This window comes from Aricia agestis, chromosome 1 (genome assembly GCF_905147365.1).
Source record: "Aricia agestis chromosome 1, ilAriAges1.1, whole genome shotgun sequence".
Lineage (NCBI taxonomy): Eukaryota > Metazoa > Arthropoda > Insecta > Lepidoptera > Lycaenidae > Aricia > Aricia agestis.
The window spans coordinates 17,008,179-17,027,302 of record NC_056406.1 but is presented as its reverse complement, the minus strand read 5'-3'; the positions used below and the strand labels follow the sequence as shown (position 1 = coordinate 17,027,302).

Here is a 19,124-nt window from a genome sequence, read left to right as displayed (position 1 = left end):
ATATCCCTAAATCGGAAAATGATCTTTGAATACATGTAACATTAAAAAAAAAACCTATCCAACGATACCCCACACAATGGGGTGGACGCGAAAAAAAAAACATTCAAATCCCGCTTGATGGTTTCCCGCACTTAGATAAGAATTTTTTTTTTAGATTTTATGTACCATTTTGTCGGCATCTAGGCATCATAATTATGTGCATTCATGACAAATTACAGCTTTGTAGGTCCTATAGTCTCTGAGCAAAACCGCGGACAGACATGACGGACAGACCGAAAATATGAGGGTTCCTTGTATACTACGTAACCCTAAAAACCCCGCATCATTTTCCGTTGCGTTGTTTTAAAGATTTAAGCATACAAAGGGATATAGCGACAGAGAAAGCGACTATGTTTTATATACTATACGTAGTGAAGAGTTTTTGTAATAAATAAAATAAGTATAAACAATAGAAATCAGGTTGCAAGGCCACCTCAAAAGTTCTTCTTCTTCTTTTAAAAATCGTCGATTTTGTAAATGACGTCCCAAACTTTTTACCACGTTATATGTTTGACACTATGATTAAAATGTCTTATTAAGGTGGGATTTCACCAAACACACATAAAACTTAGTTTTATAAAACTTAGTTCCCATTGAACGCGTTCATGCTGCGACGTAAATCTCGTTTTGTTTCGATTGGATTTCACAAACTTCTTTTGATCGCGATTATTAAATCTTAGTTTACGTGACGTCACGCGATTATTTTACATGTTTTCGTCATTTTAAAGCCTTTTCACGTTAATTTAACTACGAAATAGCAAGAAACAATACATAAAGTAACAAACGCATGTGTCAAAACTGTCATCTTGACATTTCTTTTGTCTATGTTTTTCGTTCCGCCATGACAGAGCTTGAACGGGTTTTATAACTTTAAACTTCGGACTTTGGGCGTTCAAAAGATAAAACTCGGATTTGCTGTGAACGCGTTCAGTTTATGCTGGTGAAATGCATTACAATGTTATAATCGCGTTTATACGTTTTGAACCGGTTCAGAGTGCTTTGAACGCGTTCCATTTTTTTGGTGAAATCTCCCCTTAATGCTTTAGGTAAACCTTCAATATAATTGAATGTAGTGCGATAAATCTGAGCTAGACATCAGGCGCAGCGACGTTTACGAGCCGACCCACGCGGGTGTGTCGCCCGATGTGTGTACAGTGTGCAATGATCGCCCACCCTAAACAAACTTGTGCTTCCAAACATAAGGAAAACAGACATGTACGATGGTACATGTCTGTTTTCCTTATGTTATATATGCATAGGAATCAACTTCTCTGATGAGAGAAGTTGATTCCTATGCAAATCGGGGACCTAAGTAGTTTGGTCGCGTTTCGTCAAACCCAGCTGACAGATCACAATTAACATTGAATTGACATATTCGACCAAATAACGTTGGTCTGTCAATTGCATAGGAATCAACTTCCTCGATGGCACTTCGTAGAAATTTATTCAGCAGCTGACGGACCTACTTCATTCGGTCAAGTAATGTAAATTCAGTGATTGTGATTGGGATCTGTCGACTGGGTTTAACATAACGTGACCAAATTACATTGAATATGAATCAACATCTCTCATAGTACTCACTTCACTCTTACTTGGCAGAATTTACCGTGATTAAACCTAATTAATTTGGTAGTATTATGTCAATCCCAGCTGACAGATCACGACTAATATTGATTTAACATAACCCGACCAAATAATGTAGGTCCGCCGTCTACCAATTTATTTGATGGCACAATAACATGCCTTAAATCTTTAGCTTTACTTGTGATTTTATTATATTACGATTAAAGTTTGGCTTGTCGCGATAACTGCGTACAATGTTCCAGGATAAAAACTATACTATGTCTCTTTGGATTCGAAGTTTCTTGACGCAAAATCTTTTCAAAATCGATTAAGCGGCGTACCATTATTATTTATGGCAGCAAAGTAAACAGTTCTCCAATCTTGCATCGTCTTATACTAAGAATTTTTAAAATCCAACATATTTTGATCATTTTTGCTGCCTCCAAACAAGTATGACTATAATACATACCTACCTCCTCATGGGTAGGTACAATTCCGGGTCTTCTGCGTAATCCTCATAATTTTAATAATGTTTAGGGCTCCGTACCCAAAGGTTAAAACGGGACCCTATTACTGAGACTTCGATGTCTGTCCCTCTTTCTGTCTCCAGGATGTATCTCAAGAACCGCTATAGCTAGACTTCTGAAATTTGCACAGATTGTGTATTTCTGGTGCCGCTATACAAATACTTAAAACAAAATAAATTTAAATTTAAGGGGGCTCCTATACAACAAACGTGATTTTTTGGGGCTCGTTATCCCTAAAAACATGAAGACACTTGAAATTTTCACAAAATCCTCAATTATATGTGTACCTACTTTAATATTTGATAATAAAATTGAAATAAAATAAATAATTAAGGCTCCCATACAAAAAACACAAATGTTTCCCTACTTACGGTACGGAATAGGTAATAATAATAATGAACTCTTTATTTGCACATAAAAAAAAATACAAAATGCGAAAGAGAAACAATTTTTAGGAAGAGTAAATTGGCGGTCTTACCGCTTTAAGCGGTCTCTTCCAGACAACCATAAAAATATTTAAAAAAGAAATAAAAGGATTACAAAATAAGTCTCTTAAAACTAAGTTTTTTTTACGTAAAAGATATAACATATAAAAGTAATGTTTTTATTATTCGTAGTATTATATATATAAAACTAGCGACCCGCCCCGGCTTCGCACGGGTAAAAAATATATAGCCTATGTCACTCACTGAAAAAATTATTAAAATCGATTCAGTAGCTTTTAATCTATACTAATATTATAAAGAGGTAAACTTTGTTTGTTTACTCATAGATCTTCTACTACTACTCGACTAAGAGCTGACGACCAAATTAGTCATGTAGCTTCAGCTGTGTTAAAACTCCGTTAGCTACTTCCCTGAACAACCCTTTCTGATAATCTGCGTGCTGGCAGGCCGTGGGCGGTGGGTGTGGGAGTGGTGGGGTGGGGAAAAATGAAAAAATATGACTGTCTGTCTGACTGTATGACTCCAGGCTGTATCACAAGGACCGCTATAGATAGACTTCGGAAATTTATATATATAGATAGACTTCTGAAATACGGAACCCTTCGTGCGTGAGACCGTCTCGCACTTAGCCGGTTATTCTTTATTATCTATGTAAAAAAATTATAAATTAACATGTAGGTACCATCGCAAACACTATTAAGTCGCTGAAACTAAATTTTTTCAAATTTTTTCCCCACCCCACTACTTCCACGGCCTGCCAGCACGCAGATTATCAGAAAGGGTTGTTCAGGGAAGTAGCTAACGGCAACGTTAAAAAAGTTTTAAGTATACAAGTTACAATGTTAACCTGTATGTATATTTTGGGAGAGTCATGCTTCGGCACGAATGGGCCGGCTCGACCGGAGAAATACCACGTTCTCACAGAAAACCGGCGTGAAACAGCGCTCGTGCTGTATTTCGCCGAGTGAGTGAGTTTACCGGAGGCCCAATCCCCTACCCTATTCCCTTCCCTACCCTCCCCTCACCTATTCCCTTCCCTTCCCATCCCTACCTTCCCCTATTACCCTATTCCCTCTTAAAAGGCCGGCAACGCACCTGCAGCTCTTCTGATGCTGCGAGTGTCCATGGGAGACGGAAGTTGCTTTCCATCAGGTGATCCGTTTGCTCGTTTGCCCCCTTATTTCATTAAAAAACTTGTTGATTTTTTGAGTCCGTTACGAATTTAAAATAAAAAAAAGTCATATTTAATACAATATAATGAATAATGATAAATGTAAATTAAATAAAGGATAAGAAAGCGACAACCGACGAACAAAGAGAAAATGGTCTCACATAAACGAATGTGAGCGTTGTTATTTTACTACTCATTTCATTTCACTCATTTCATTCTGAGAGTCTTAAGACAGCACATAAATAGATATAATATTACACATATAAGGACTACGAAGGGCACAAAATATATTGAAGCTGTACAAAAATTTCAAATTAACTTTGACCTTTCTACACGTGCCTCCAATCAAGTCGACAGCCCTTACGATTTCACTATGTCAGCTAAATTCACATCACTAATTAGGCTTATTGTTAAATTATTGAATAACAAGTGATTGTATTCCATGTAACAATTTCAAATTATTACAATAGCAGCCGAATAATAAGTTTTTCATATTTTGAACAAAGATTTCAAATTTTAATTTCGGATTTTGATAGAAGACTGCAGCATTCTGCAAATTAATCTTATTAAACTCTGTTTAGAAATTATTAATAATACATTATTTATCGATTGCAAAAAGTTACAACTAATAATAAAAAATAAATAAAAAAGATACGTCACGGACTACGGTCTACGGACTTAGTTTCTAAATCTAACACATTTCACCTCATTATTAGTGCAATTAATTAGCTACCTAATGAATTAGAATAACAAGTTTGGGAAGCCCTGGCTTATCCTAAACACTTGTCTGTCACATATCTTTCGCCGGCTTAATAATAGCCATATGAAAACCGACCACCTAATGACCCACATTCTAGACGCGTGAACTAAAAAGAAAACTCCTGGCGCAATGTACTCGACGTACATTCTGTGCCAGCGTATGCAGCTATACGGTACTCCCGCTGTTATTCACTGAATTAAAAGGCAAAATGTAGGTTATGAATATGACATGAAGCACTTTTCCAAATATGATTAAACTGGACTAAAAACACATTTCTAAAAGAAATATACAGTGCACGAATACGAAGCATGGGCAGCGATGATTTGACGAAAGAAATACAAATCAGTTTTTCGAATACATATTAAGCACGGCACCTTAGACTTGGTGCAAAGCGCCATTATTACCCCGGCCGCACATTATCCGAACTTCTGATCAGAAAAATTCGGACGCCCCGCCCTGCTAATACATTTTGACACGTCAGAATTCTGATAGTATGCGGGGTCTACAACAAAATGTAACTATGAACAGAGTGTGTTCCGGCGGGCGTCCGAATTTTTCTGATCAAAAATTTCGGATAATGTGCGGCCGGGCTTATTCCTAGGTTTTTTAAATTATTCTAACGTTTTCTAATTAAAGCCAAAGACAACAATATTTGCAATTTCCAATAACTAACCCCGATATTTTCAACGATTTAAAATTCTTCATGAAAAGTGTAGCCGTACCTAATGAAAACTACCTATACAACTAGCGATTTGTATTTATTTCAAAATTATTTGATACTTTTAGTTGTGTGCATTTTCTGCGCAGATCGAAATTTGGTTGGCAATGAATATAGAATAATAAATAACATTATTAACGATTTAATGTTTTAACGAGAACGTAAAAATTAAATTTCGAAAGATACATCCGCCGCCCGAGTTAATGGAGTTCAGTTAAACGGCCCTGTAGAGTGTACATTCCGATGAATTTGCGTAATACAAGAATGGATTACTCGGCGTGTGTTTGTTTGTCATTTCTCGATCACGATTGAAGTCAGGCCTTCGCATTTCCAGACAGAAACGGTGTTGTTAGTCACGTCGGGCTCGGGTTCCCGACATAACCGAGTGAAAACTCGTTCCGTACAGTTCCACAGCGCATAAAATATTCAGGGAGCCGCGTCATTCTCTTTTATATTTTGTACGTAAAAGTCTAGTTAGCTATTTATACCGCGCTAAAACAGCGCCGAAAATCGTTTCCACGTAATGTGTCCGCATATTCGAACACGTCACACAATTCTTGACGATGACTGACTCATCGCCGCATTAAGATTTGTCATTCATAAAATTTCGGATAATATGTAGAGCGATGTCTTCCAACCGGATGCACCAACATCCGTTATGCCATTCAGGAGTTGTGACCCGATACAGGATGGGATTGATATTTAATACTCAGAACAAGTACGCTTTGTTACATTTCAGTCTCATGATGAAAAGACAATCCTCGTAGTACTCAGTAGGTACTCAGTACTCTAAGCGTTCTTAACATTTTCAGCTGAAGCTTTTATAGTTGGAGACTTTCTGAAAAATTCGGGATTCACCATGAGTTTTCTTTCTATATTTGAAATCATACTCATAAAGTGATTTCATAAATTGTTACGGACTATTCGAATTTTAGTCTGTGCCTTTCGAAAGATTTGAAGGCTGAATTGCTTGCGTTCTTTAGAATTCTTCTGGGTATTTTATTGACTATGCTAAGTAAATACTAAGAGATTTTTTAATTTAACGAGAGAACGGTTAGTGTAAGTCGGCCCTGCAGCGCACAGTTCGCGGCCCTCGCTGTTTAAATATAGAACGGCACGCGCTCCACCGCGGCATACAATCATGATGACGGCGTATTTAAAGCTATTACAAAAAACATAGACTATTTTTTTATCAGACGTTCTAAATAACTAATGAAAGTCCGTTACTCTGCGTGATTAATGATGTTCACCTGCTATTGTTTCATATGACGTTAATAATATGGCCTCATAGACGATTGCGTTGTTTTTTATAGCGACAAGTATGTGTAGCATAAAACATAAATAATAATATTATTAAAGTGCACTTTCTCTCTCTCTCTCTCTAACCATTTTGATAGATGTAATATCAAGAAACAGGAAAAATGTTAGTGCCTTTAAAAATGTTTTAAAATACCTATGAAAACAGTTTCATATGCATTCTCAAACATTTTTGAAGGCACTAACTTTTTTCCTGTTTCTTGATATTACATCTATCATGATACCATGGGCACCCATGGTATCATATCCGACCTTCCTTTGATTAGCCTCATATGAATAATGAAACACACATTTCCAATCATCGAAAGCTTATTTCCATAAATGAAGATAAATAGTATCTCAATGCTTATTCCTGTCTGTTACTTTACAAATATTTCAAATTCTGATTTTCTTATTTTTCATTTACAGGCACTTATCAGGGGCAATGGATGCGAGGGCTTCGTCACGGGTACGGAGTGCGGACGTCCGCCCCCTTCGGCCTGGCGTCGCACTACAGGGGGCGATCGCACCACCGCGGCTCCTTGTCATCTCTGGCGGAGGCGGCGGGTACACCGGACCCGTCAGACCAGAGGACCACGCGCATGGACGACGCGCGAGGGGGATTCGTGCTCAAGGCCAGCTCCGACGAACCTTCGGGAAGACGGAGTTCGATTGTTGAAAAGACGAAAAAGGGACTCCTTTCTGTGAGTGATTTGTAAAGTGAAAGTGATATTTCAGTAAAAGCTCGCGAACGCGCCTGTAATGTTAGAAACATTTAACTTTCGACTCTACATAAAGATAAATGTTTCTACTTTTAAATTTTGACGTGGAATAGTACAGAGAAGATACGTACTATGATAATGAATCGAGCTTCTTTGTAAAACAAATCAAACAGACTACATTGAAAATACCTCCGTATTTTTAAGTCCACGCCTACGATCAGTCTGTTTAAACTAACATAATATCTCCGGTTTGATGCAATAAGTTCTAACGTCAGATTGCGTTTTTTGTTTCGACTCCAAATGTTGCAGACTTCTCACCCACAACTGACAACAGCCGAAAACACCTCGGTGATTAATGCTTGCGATCCATAATGTGTAAAAGCAAATACTTTTCTGTACATTTTCCTGTTTCATCATAAAGTTTTATTAGGGTTTCTTCTTCTTTATGATGAACTAGCTTTTGCCCGCGGCTTCGGGCGCGTTAAGAAGTATTATTATAAATAATCTTTCATCCCCTATTTTATCCCTTTGAGGGTAGAATAGATCAAAAAATTTTTAGCGGATGCCTACGTCATAACATCTACCTGCATGTCAAATTTCAGCCCGATCCGTCCAGTGGTTTGGGCTGTGCGTTGATAGATCACCATGTCAGTCACCTTTGAGTTTTATATGTATAGATATCGCGAGCGATCTGCATTTTTTGTTACGATATGTACGTCTAATCTTCCAAATTCCAAATATGATTAAATAAATAAAGATGCTGCTACCTGCTATATTACATGCAATCTTATACCTTGACTCCTAGTAAGAATCACAAACATATCTTATCTTGACATATTGTATATGCCATTCACGCTTGTGTTGTGAGCACTCGTAAATAGATCGAAGCACCTTCGGTGGGTATACTGGAGATTTTTTCCGTTCTTAATATTCTGACGTATCTTTGTATACTGTTGCAGAGGTTTCGTAAACAACACAGCACGGGCGAGCTGGACAAGCGGCTGGCGTCGTCGATGCGGTCGGGCGGCTCGGCGGGCTCCAACTCCTCCTGGGTATCCTCCGTCGAGTCCACGCACTCCGCGCACACGAGACTCTCGCTACACACTAACTCCAACAATAGTTTTATTGTAGAGGTACTTTTACATAATATTATATGTAATACTAGCTGACCCGGCCATGGGCACCGGCAGAGGGGTGCCAGGGGGTGCACTTGCACCCCTTGGGAATCTCGGAATCAACAGGAATTATTGAAATAAAAAGCCGTCTGTAACCAGCTATTACCATGCCGTACAAAGATAGTTCGTAATAATGTATTCTGTTGACGTAAATAGACAGTCACTGATAATCGCAAAAAGTAAAAATAAAAGAAAACTAAAATCTGCACCCCTTGGAAAATATTTCTGCCGGCGCCTGCTGGACCCGGTAAACATTGTTTTGCCATGTAAATTATTTCTGGTATCAATATAAAAAGTAGATAAAAACTTATTCTCAGGCCTAACGAATGTACCGTCGAGGAAATTGATTCCTAGGCAGTTGACAGACCAACGTCATTCAGTCGGATCATGTCAATTCAGTGTTAATTGTTATCTGTCGGCTGGATTTGATGTAACGCGACCAAACTACGTAGGTTCCTCATCTGCCTAGGAATCAAGTTCTCGAATAGTACATACAAAATTTCATTAAAATTAGTTGAGCCGTTTTGAAGGAGGTCGCGCACAAACACTGTGACACGAGGATTTTATATATAAAATAATGTATGTTCTTGATGCTTCTTATTTGGTAGGACTTATAGGCATATCAGGGAATAAGGACACTTTTAAGACCATGATTATTCTTGGTAACTTTGTACAAAAGCTCTTTGAAAAATGGCTATTGTGAAAAGATCAATGACATTTTTAAAATCCAGGAGTATATAATATTTATAGCAAGGTTTTTCACATATTCGTTCTGTTAAACTAGACCGACTATCTTAATATGAAAGCCCATAAATATTTTTATAACTTAATAACTGTAAAATAAAAGATGATATTTCTTTGCAGGATGAGCATTTGGATGCTAGCGTAACTGAAACGTATATGGGTGAATGGAAGAACGATAAACGAACTGGATTCGGTGTGAGTGAAAGAAGTGACGGCCTTCGATACGAGGGCGAGTGGTTCGGGAATAGAAAATATGGTTACGGTGTGACAACGTTCCGCGATGGTACCAGGGAAGAGGGGAAATACAAAAACAATGTACTCATCACAAGCCAGAAACGCAAGCACATGTTCCTCATGAGATCGGCGAAATTCCGAGAGAGAGTTGATTCAGCAGTAAATTCGGCGCAACGGGCGTTGAAAATTGCAATGCAAAAGGCCGATATCGCCATCTCCAGGTGAGTTTTAATAGTGACTTATTTATTTTGTCTAAAATTTCTACTCTAAATGATAAATAAGCAATATTTTGTACCATACATGAAAGTATACGCTCCAAGCATATTTTATGACTAATCAACCAAAAGAAACTAGATGACGCCCGTAACTCCGTTGCGCCAAAACCGTACATTTTTCCGGGACAAAAATTATCCTATGTCCTTTCCCGGGACTCAAAGTATCTCCATTGCCAAATTTCAGCAAAATCGATTCAGCGGTTCGGGCGTAAAGAGGTAACAGACAGACAGACACACTTTCGCATTTATAATATTAGTATGGATGAATAATTAAAGTTGCAAAAGTATTATTTTTGTATCAGTTGCCTATTGTAATAATTAACGTCATAAGTATTTTTGTGTTTTTTAGTATTAATTAATATGGTATTTTTTCTCTAGGACCGCCGTAGCTCGGGGGAAGGCTGAGCAAGCTGATGCAGCAGCAGACCAAGCATTAGAAGACTGTGATATAGCGCAATCAACTGCGAAACAGTTTGCCCCAGACTTTAAACATCCTGGCTTCGATCGAATAGGATTAAGAGAAAGATATAGACAAAAGAATTATGAATCTAACGTAACGTCAAACACGCAACAAGAACCTGACAAGATGATGGATGGAAAGAGCATTCCAAATCATATCCCTCCAATGCATCAGCAGGTTCCTCAAATGAACAAACAAATACCCAACTCCGTACCCTCCCGAAGGCCCTCGACGCAATATCCGAAACCTGGACAAGGACAAGGAGATCCGAGGCTCGCTAATAACACCGGATATAATGTAGACAACCGAAACGTCGGTCAGCCGTATGATCCCTATTCGTACAATACTGGTCAAGAAACATGGAACAACACGGGGAACATGCAAAACCAAATGCCAAACGCACAAAAACAGTATACGCCCAATGACCCCAGTGGATACAATATGATGCCACAACAGCAAAGTATGGACCAAAGTAACCAACAGTTTTCTAATCAGGGACGTCGATTCTCTTCATCGATTCGACAACCGACGAATCAAAAGCCTCAACAGGAATGGAACACGACGGCAGGTATTCCCCGACGGCAAAGCATCCTCGCTCAACCGACACACGATCCACTGGGGCACCCGTATATCGACAGCGGCACCGCCTCCTACGGCAGAAATGAACTGCGAACGGGAACCGTACACTCGGAAGGCGTCCTTGATAGACAACAAATGGACCAGCAACAGTATCGACAGACAAACGAGCCCCCGGGCTACCGTCAAAACGTCGACCAGGGCTATAGACAGGAACCACAAATGTATCGCAAGCCCTCCATGGATCAACAAAACTATCGGCAAACGGATCAACAAATGTATCGTCAGCAGCCTATGGACCAGCAGCAGTATAATAGACAGCCGGCAGCGGAGCAGGAGCAGATAAACGGGGAGCGCGACACCAGGGCGGGCAATAGACCGTCCATAGACTATTTTGACCACTACAAGAGGCCGCCCAGTAGGGATTCGAGCGTGGACCGGTACGGAAGACGGTCGAGACAGCCGTCGGTCGAAGCTGGGAACCCTACGGGAGGGTCTCGCGCGGGGTCCGTAGCTCCGCAACAGCCGACGCAGGCGTCCCGGCCCCCGTCGCGGGCCGCCACGCCGGCCGGGAACGGTCACCTGGCGTCGGGCCGGGGGTCCGTCCCAAGATCTTCGATACAGCAGCAGCCGTTTGAGGAATCTCTTCTGAGGAAGAGGACACTAGGTCAAGAGATATCTCCTTCGCCGTACCAGCCGAAAAGAACGGAAAGTCTTTATGTAACGCAAAACGCCCCAGCGCCGCCCGCGCCTACTGGAGGTGGTGGAGGAGGTCGTAAAGTAAGTCATATTTATTAATCACTAGATGACGCCCGCAAGCAACTCTGTTGCGCCAAAATTCGTTTATTGCGCGGGAACCGTACATTTTTCCGAAAAAGTATCCTATATCCTTTCCTGGGACTCGAAGTATCTCCATTCTACAGCCAAATCAGTTCAGCAGTTTGGGCGTGAAGAGGTAACAGACAGAGAGACACACTTTCACATTTATAATATTAGTATGGATGTTATTTCATTTTATAAGAAATGGAAATGACTGGAAATTTGGTTATTTTGAAACTACATACATCCAAAACATGATGCATTTTTAAGACACACATGCCAATATTATTAGCATGTCATATTATATTTAGTTTTTAAGATCGATATTTCATTTAAGTAAATAAAAATTTTTCATTTACGTTAGCTTTACAAAAGTAGTTGCACACTTGCACTAGGGTTAGATGATACCGAAACTTCAATTTGTTTTATTGCATGTTGAATTTTTAATTTAATTTAACATTATACAGATTTTAAAATAAATACCATCCTTCCAAAAAGCAGTTGACAGACCAACGTCATTTGGCCGGATCATGTCAATTCGATGGTAATCGTGATCTGTCGGCTGGGTTTGACGTAACGCGACCAAACTACGTAGGTCCCCCATCTGCCTAGGAATCAACTTCCTGATAGTACATCGTCAGGTGTCAACACATTATTCATTCTAAATTAGTAATTAACAGATTAAGTTTTTGTTTGTACTAACCAAACTTAATAATCAAATGAAAATTGGCATTATGTTTAATATAAACTTAGCTAATTCGTAACATATTTGATGTCATGATATCGCCGCCATCCATCCATCCATTATAAAAGTGACTAATGGTTTTTAACTTCAATAATTTTTATCTAAATGTAAACAAAAAAATATTCCAATGAAATAAATGTGCTATTTGTGCCATTTTTAAACGTGTACCTATTTCTGTATCGCGTAGCTAAATAAGTGCATTTGATTTTTATCTGCATAAATTTATAAAGCTTTGTTTACAATTGGATAAAAAATTAAATCTGAGTTAATATGATTGCACTATCGAATATCGATATGTACATTGTACTATCGAAGAAACTGATTCATAGGCAGATGAAGGTCCCGTGTAGGTCCCGTGTAGGTCCCGTGTAGGTCCCGTGTAGGTTCCGTGTAGGTCCCGTGTAGGTCCCGAGTAGGTCCCGTGTCACTTTGTCAAGTTATAATAATTATGTCCATTCAAGTTATGTAAGGACAATTCAGACAGTAATTCGCAGTTGATGCGCATTTCTAAATTTGTATGGAATTGTCAGATTTGCAAGACGTCTCCGCAATTGAAGTCTGTCAATTAAGTACAAATTAACGGCCGTTCCCAATATTTGATCTATCTCTGGTTTTGCCCTACTAGAGATAGGAATAGCTCACAATTGACATAAAATATATGTCTCTAATGTCTAATGTGAGCTATTCCTATCTCTAGTAGGGCCAAACCAGAGATAGATCAAATATTGGGAACCGCCGTAAGAGCGGTGCGTTGACGCAACGCTGACGCAACGCGCCGTGTGGGCTGGCTCTTATACGAGATTAATACTCGCGTCTCGTGCCTCGGCTCGCGGCGCGTCTCGCAGCTCGCGTCGAAGCGCGAGTGTAAACACAAAGCTCGCGTCCCCCTCGAGCTCCTTTGGAAATCGCTCCCGACGCGAGCCGCGCCGCGAGGCGAGCCGCGAGCTCGAGTTTACACTCAGGGCTCGCGGCGCGTCTCGCGGCTCGCGCGCGAGTGTAAATCGAGTGTGAGAAATGCATCTACGCGTCGCGTTGCGACCTGAATTGACCCTAAGTGTGAAGTGTCTAAACACACTAGGCCAAAAAAACCCGGCGGAGGTTCGGCATGATTCCGCCTGCAATGTATTTTAAATTACCGATGACACACCATGCCGAAATTCCGTCGCGTTATATTGTATGCGTTTGACATTGCTGACGTAATCATGGCGAACTTCCGTCGTGGAACTTCGGCATGGTGTGTTTAGACCATACCTAGCGAAATAGAGAAACAAAGGCCTGAGCAAGCGAGATGTCACTATGATCAGTAACACTGCTTGGTAAAAAGAGACGTGTGACAGCAGAACTCTTTTTTTTGACGTCCAGTTGGCACTTATCGGCACGTTGACAACTTAATCTCATAGAATTCATGGTTAATCATGCTTGTGTGTGTATACGTAGACATATTTTTGCACGCAGATATAAACCAATTTCGGTTTCGTTTGACAGCTCGAGATTGTTGCTCTATTCCGCTAGGTATATTAACTTTATGGTTTAGACACTTACTGCCGCACTCAGAGTGGAACATTAATTACTTAAGTGTAATTAATTCAATATTTTGACATAAGCTTCATACATTATCTGTGAAATTCTTCATTAAATTGAAGGTTAATCATAATTAAATGTCTCTGAGTATGGCGGTTAGTCGTGATCTGGCGGCTGGGTTTGACATAATAGCGACCAAATTACGTAGGTCCGCCATCAGTGTCTATGAATCAACTTCTCTGATATTAAATACTTTGGCGTCGTGGTTGTACTTATATTTACCACGAGGAGGGTCTAAATGTTTATTAATAAATTATAAGCAAAAAACTTTTTGAAAAAAAGCTTTTATTTGCTTTTACTTACTTTAAAAAGAAGAAAATAAATTTCCCCTTAAAAATTCTAACTATTAAGTTGTATCCTCAATATATTATACAATTTGCATGATAATAAAAGCTTGTCGCGTGATTTGTTAATAATAAACTAGTGAGTGCCAACTCAACTGAGTAAACTGTTATTATATTTTTTATTTTATTAAAGTAATTAAATGTTGACAGATTGTTAAGTCTCGCAACAAGCTTTTATAATAATGCAAATTGTATAATATATTGAGGTTATAACTTAATAGTTAGAATGTTTAAGAGGAAATTTATTTTCTTCTTCTTAAAGTAAGTAAAAGCAAATAAAAGCTTTTTTTCAAAAAGTTTTTTGCTTATAATTTATTTTTTGTTTTTTAGTTAAATCTCTGACTAGATTTCTTAAGCCCAATTTCACCAACGTCTGTTAGTGTTAACAGCTTGTTAAAATGTCATGTCTTCTCTTTCATTCATATGAAAAACGAAAGAAGTAACGTGATACTAATCCGAGCTTTAACTTTAACAGTTGTTGGTGAAATTGAGCCTTAGTCTACTTAATTGTACTTTGTTTTGTTTTAAGAATTTGTTAAAATCTGATTAACTTACTTTAGGTCTTTAAAAAATCGTACATCATTTTACGACTAAATAATTAAATATCACTTAACGAAAATTAACTGGTTTTGATTTGACATAACAAGACACGACACGACACGACGCGACACGACACGACACGACACGACACGACACGACACGACACGACACGGCACGACACGACACGACACGACACGACACGACACGACACGACACGACACGACACGACACGAAACGACACGACACGACACGACACGACACGACACGACACGACACGACACGACTCGTCACGACACGACACGACACGACACGACACAACACGTCACGTCACGTTATGTTACGATACGACACGACACGACACGACACGATACGACACGACACGACATGACACGACACGACACGACACGACACGGCACGACAGGACACGACATGACTTTTCAATTTACTCTCAATAAGCCTTTTTGTTTGATACCCATATTGCAGAAGTGCTTTAAAAATAACTATATCCTCCTACAAGTACCTCGAATGACACGCCATATTGGATGTAGAATGACATAACATTCGTTTCCAAGTTACTCTCAATGAGCCCATTCATTTAATACCACTAATGCAGAAGTGCATTAAAATTAACTATATCCTCCTACGAGTACCTCGAATGAGACGCCACATTGGATGTAGAATGACATAACATTCGTTTCCAAGTTACTCTCAATGAGCCCATTCATTTGATACCCATAATGCAGAAGTGCATTAAAATTAACTATATCCTCCTACGAGTACCTCGAATGAGACGCCACATTGGATGTAGAATGACATAACATTCGTTTCCAAGTTACTCTCAATGAGCCCTTTCATTTGATACCCATATTGCAGAAATGCATTAAAAATAACTATACCTCTATCTTGGATGAGCCGCCATATTGGATGTAGTATGACATGATATTCGTTTTCGAGTTACTCTTAAAAAGCCTTTTCATTTAATATCCATATTGTAAAACTGCATGGAAAATAACTATTTCGTCATCTTGGATGGTCGGCCATATTGGATTTAGAGTGATGTCACATACGATATCGTGTATTGTCATCCAAACTAAACGTGCCTGCAAAATTTCAGCTCGATCGGTTAAATATATCTACTCCAAAATTGAGTTCCAAGATTTCACCCGAACATACATACTTACATACATACTTACAGAGCAAGTTAAATAAAAGCTTTTAAAAATAAAAATTTATATTATGCAGTTTTGTGACTAGACCTCGAGGTTTAAATCATAGATACATAAAATAATTAGGTATTTAGTTGTTAATCATACTTCACCCTTGGCCTTTTCATATTGTCTTTGTTAATTACTTTAGCACAAGTTACACAATATTTATTTTATTTTAAGCACCGAAGTAGCATTGATACAATAATTAGCAGCGTTATCAAAACGTTATTTGTAGTTTCTTGCACGAATATAAGCTTATTTATAAAGTATTTACGATACAAAGAATTTTATAACAATATACCTATACGTATATAATACATGAAGTCCCCTATTTAAAAATACAAGTTTTTAATATACTACTTTTAAAGATCTTTAGTGCATTCGTAGAATTATTATTTTATCAAGAACATGCAAATCTACAAAACACAGAAATGTAAATTATATTATTTATGAGAACCGGAGCAATATAGCAACATCAAATACGGATTCCAAGCCGAATAATAAACCGATAGTTTAAAATAATATAGTGAAACAACACGAATGATCGAATAACGCGTAATGTGCAAATGCAATTCGTTTGATCCGAGATTCGGAGTACCATTTAACTATCTTATCTCGACCGAAGTACATAAGCAAGCGTCTAGTTATGCGGTAGGCGCGCGCGGCGAGCGGTGGGCGGCGGGACGGACCAGCCCGTTCTATTTCTAAATCGAGACAGTCATTCGCAGCCGCCTTCCGCGCGTCGTCTCTTTGCTGAATTTAAATTTAGACATTTTAACAGAAAGTTTTAACCGAAAATGTAAATTAACCGCGACGCAACATAAATCATTTCGACGTGCAGATGTGTTCGAATAATGTAAAAGTTTTAATCGATTCGTGGTCGATGCGCTCGAGAACTTAAACACCTCCGTCCTAACGCGTACGCCGAAAACAGCCGCCGAAATGTGGTACCAGGAGGAGGAGGAGGACGAGGACCTCATGTGCTCGCCGGCGATCCTCGCCCGCCGCGCCTCCGAGAGCTGGATCAACGTCCCTCCCGTCGAGGTACCGAACGCGTCTGCCGCGGACGATCCGTCGATATGTCATTCAGATGCAACGCTTATGCAATCGTTTAAACTCGAAATGTCTCGGTCTCGATATCACAAAATCAATAATTTTAAAGTAGCCCAAGAGACACTCGTTCGCTTCGATCCGAAACCGTACACACGATGATATTTGCAGATGTTAAGTACGCCCCAAACGCTGCAACGCAAGAAGTCGTTGCCGGACGTGGCGGCGATCCCGGCGGAGGTGGGCATGTCCCGGGAGGAGGTGTCCGCGCTCGGCTCCGCGCGCCGGGAGGAGGTCCGCCGCATGATGGAGGAGACGGAGAAACTCCGCGCCAACCCCCTCCTCTATTTAGTCAGTCCACAAGTCAAGGTAATGAGCTTGGCGCGAACAAACATCGATGAGACGATGACTAATATATAATTTAAATAATCATAAAATAAACAATACGATAGACGAACTGAAAATGCTCATACGAATATTTTGTTAGATGTTTACTAAAAAACTCAAAGAAAAAATCCGTATTGATTCCTATAACCGATCGAACATTCGGTACTCCAAACCTAAAGAGTCGTATCACAGGCAGTTATTCGATTGATGTTGATCTTTCACCTAAAACACTTAAAGTAATTCAAGGCACCGAAAAGGCCAAGGGTTTATCTATTAAGCTCATATACAACATTAGTAAACTTGTAATGTGTAAGTCATATCTTCTGGTGACCGTTGTTTGATAAGTTACAGTCGTAGGCCCGCTACGACGTAGCGCTACGGCGTAGCGAGGTATTCAGGTACAGCGATCTACGCCGTAGCACGCCGTAGCATGTAGCGCGACCGCTACAACTTACAAGCCTACCGCACAATAGACATAACGACCAGTAGTTCGACTGCAAAGAAACGGACAGGGTTCAATATCTGTCAAATTCGTCGGGTTTCACTAGGATTATGAACGGAATGTGCCTCGCGCTGGCTGATATAATTTATTTTAAATATTGAAAATAAAGATTTCAAAATTGGATTCTGACAATTTTAATCGCATGTGCCAAAACACAAACAACAATACGACCAAAGAGGAACACGTCCAGCGAATATGTCATAGTTTTAAATTCGTAGGTGACAAGTTAACAACCCTAGCGACGATTTTCGTCATAATACGTCAAATTTAAAAATTTCAACATCAGTTCTAAGTCGGCATACTCTATCATTCTGTCTACTCTGCCTACCGGCTACGGCGCACTCATAACTACTAACACTATTTTACTATTTTTGATTGATTGATAATATGAGTGATTGAATTATTATTGCAATCATACATGTAACATTCACCCAGAGAAACGATATTTGAGTTTCGTAGAAATTACCTACTATAAATTAGTACAAAAACGTTTGTTTTTATAAACCTACAAAAATATTGAAAATTTGAGTAGTGTGCATACTAAAACGGTATATTTTTCTTGTTTCAGGACTGGTTTTCGAGACAGCAGCTAGTGATTTTAGTGCTCTTCGTCAATATCTCGTTAGGCATTATGTTTTTCAAGCTGCTGACGTAGCGTCGGCGGGCGGCGCCGGGGCGCCCCACGCACCAATACAACTGACGACTTACGATCGAGTCACTGTGAATCACGCGCAATTATTAAATGTAATAAATGTTATTTACCTTGTCCTTTGTATGAAGTACATTTCACCTCCCACCCGTACGTCCGCGGCGAGGTCTAGTGTGTTCGGTGTGAGTGTGGGTCATCGGGAGTGCACCCCCGCCCCTCCCCCGCCCCTCCCCCGCCGGGGCCGCGCGGTGTGAGCGCGGTCCGAGCCTGCATATTGTAGGTTTCCCTCTATGATAATGAAGAACGCTTGCCTTATTAGTTATATGTATGCCTTCTAAGAATATACGAAATCCAAAATTAGATGAGAGTACCCGGACCCGGCGGAGCGGAGCGGGACGAAACTTTATACTCGGAGTTGAGTCGAGGCGATACTCGTCTGTCTGAGCGCATGTACTCATTTTTTCGGGTCGGTCCACGAGTCTATTGATGTACTCCTAGAGGGTGCGTACTTTTTAGTTTTATGAAATTTCCTTCGAGGGGTTGTACCCGATCTTTTTGTAAAAATATGTTGATGTTTAATGTTTTAACTGTTT

At 39.6% G+C, this 19,124-nt stretch overlaps 1 protein-coding gene across 3 annotated transcripts in view; it reads left to right on the top strand.

Annotated features, from left to right (window-relative positions):
• LOC121737094 (junctophilin-1) overlaps positions 1-18,648 on the top strand; it is a 47,657-nt gene extending 29,009 nt beyond the window's left edge. The window contains exons 3-9 of one of the 3 annotated variants that reach the window (XM_042128837.1): positions 6,950-7,224; positions 8,202-8,375; positions 9,282-9,616; positions 10,049-11,490; positions 16,878-16,987; positions 17,165-17,362; positions 18,451-18,648. In XM_042128837.1, coding sequence (XP_041984771.1) covers positions 6,950-7,224; positions 8,202-8,375; positions 9,282-9,616; positions 10,049-11,490; positions 16,878-16,987; positions 17,165-17,362; positions 18,451-18,537 — 2,621 coding nt within the window. In that variant the 3' untranslated portion in view covers positions 18,538-18,648. The remainder of the gene's footprint in view (positions 1-6,949; positions 7,225-8,201; positions 8,376-9,281; positions 9,617-10,048; positions 11,491-16,877; positions 16,988-17,164; positions 17,363-18,450) is intronic. The other 2 variants (XM_042128761.1, XM_042128677.1) reach the window with 2 other exon arrangements.
• The last annotated feature ends 476 nt before the right edge of the window (positions 18,649-19,124 follow it).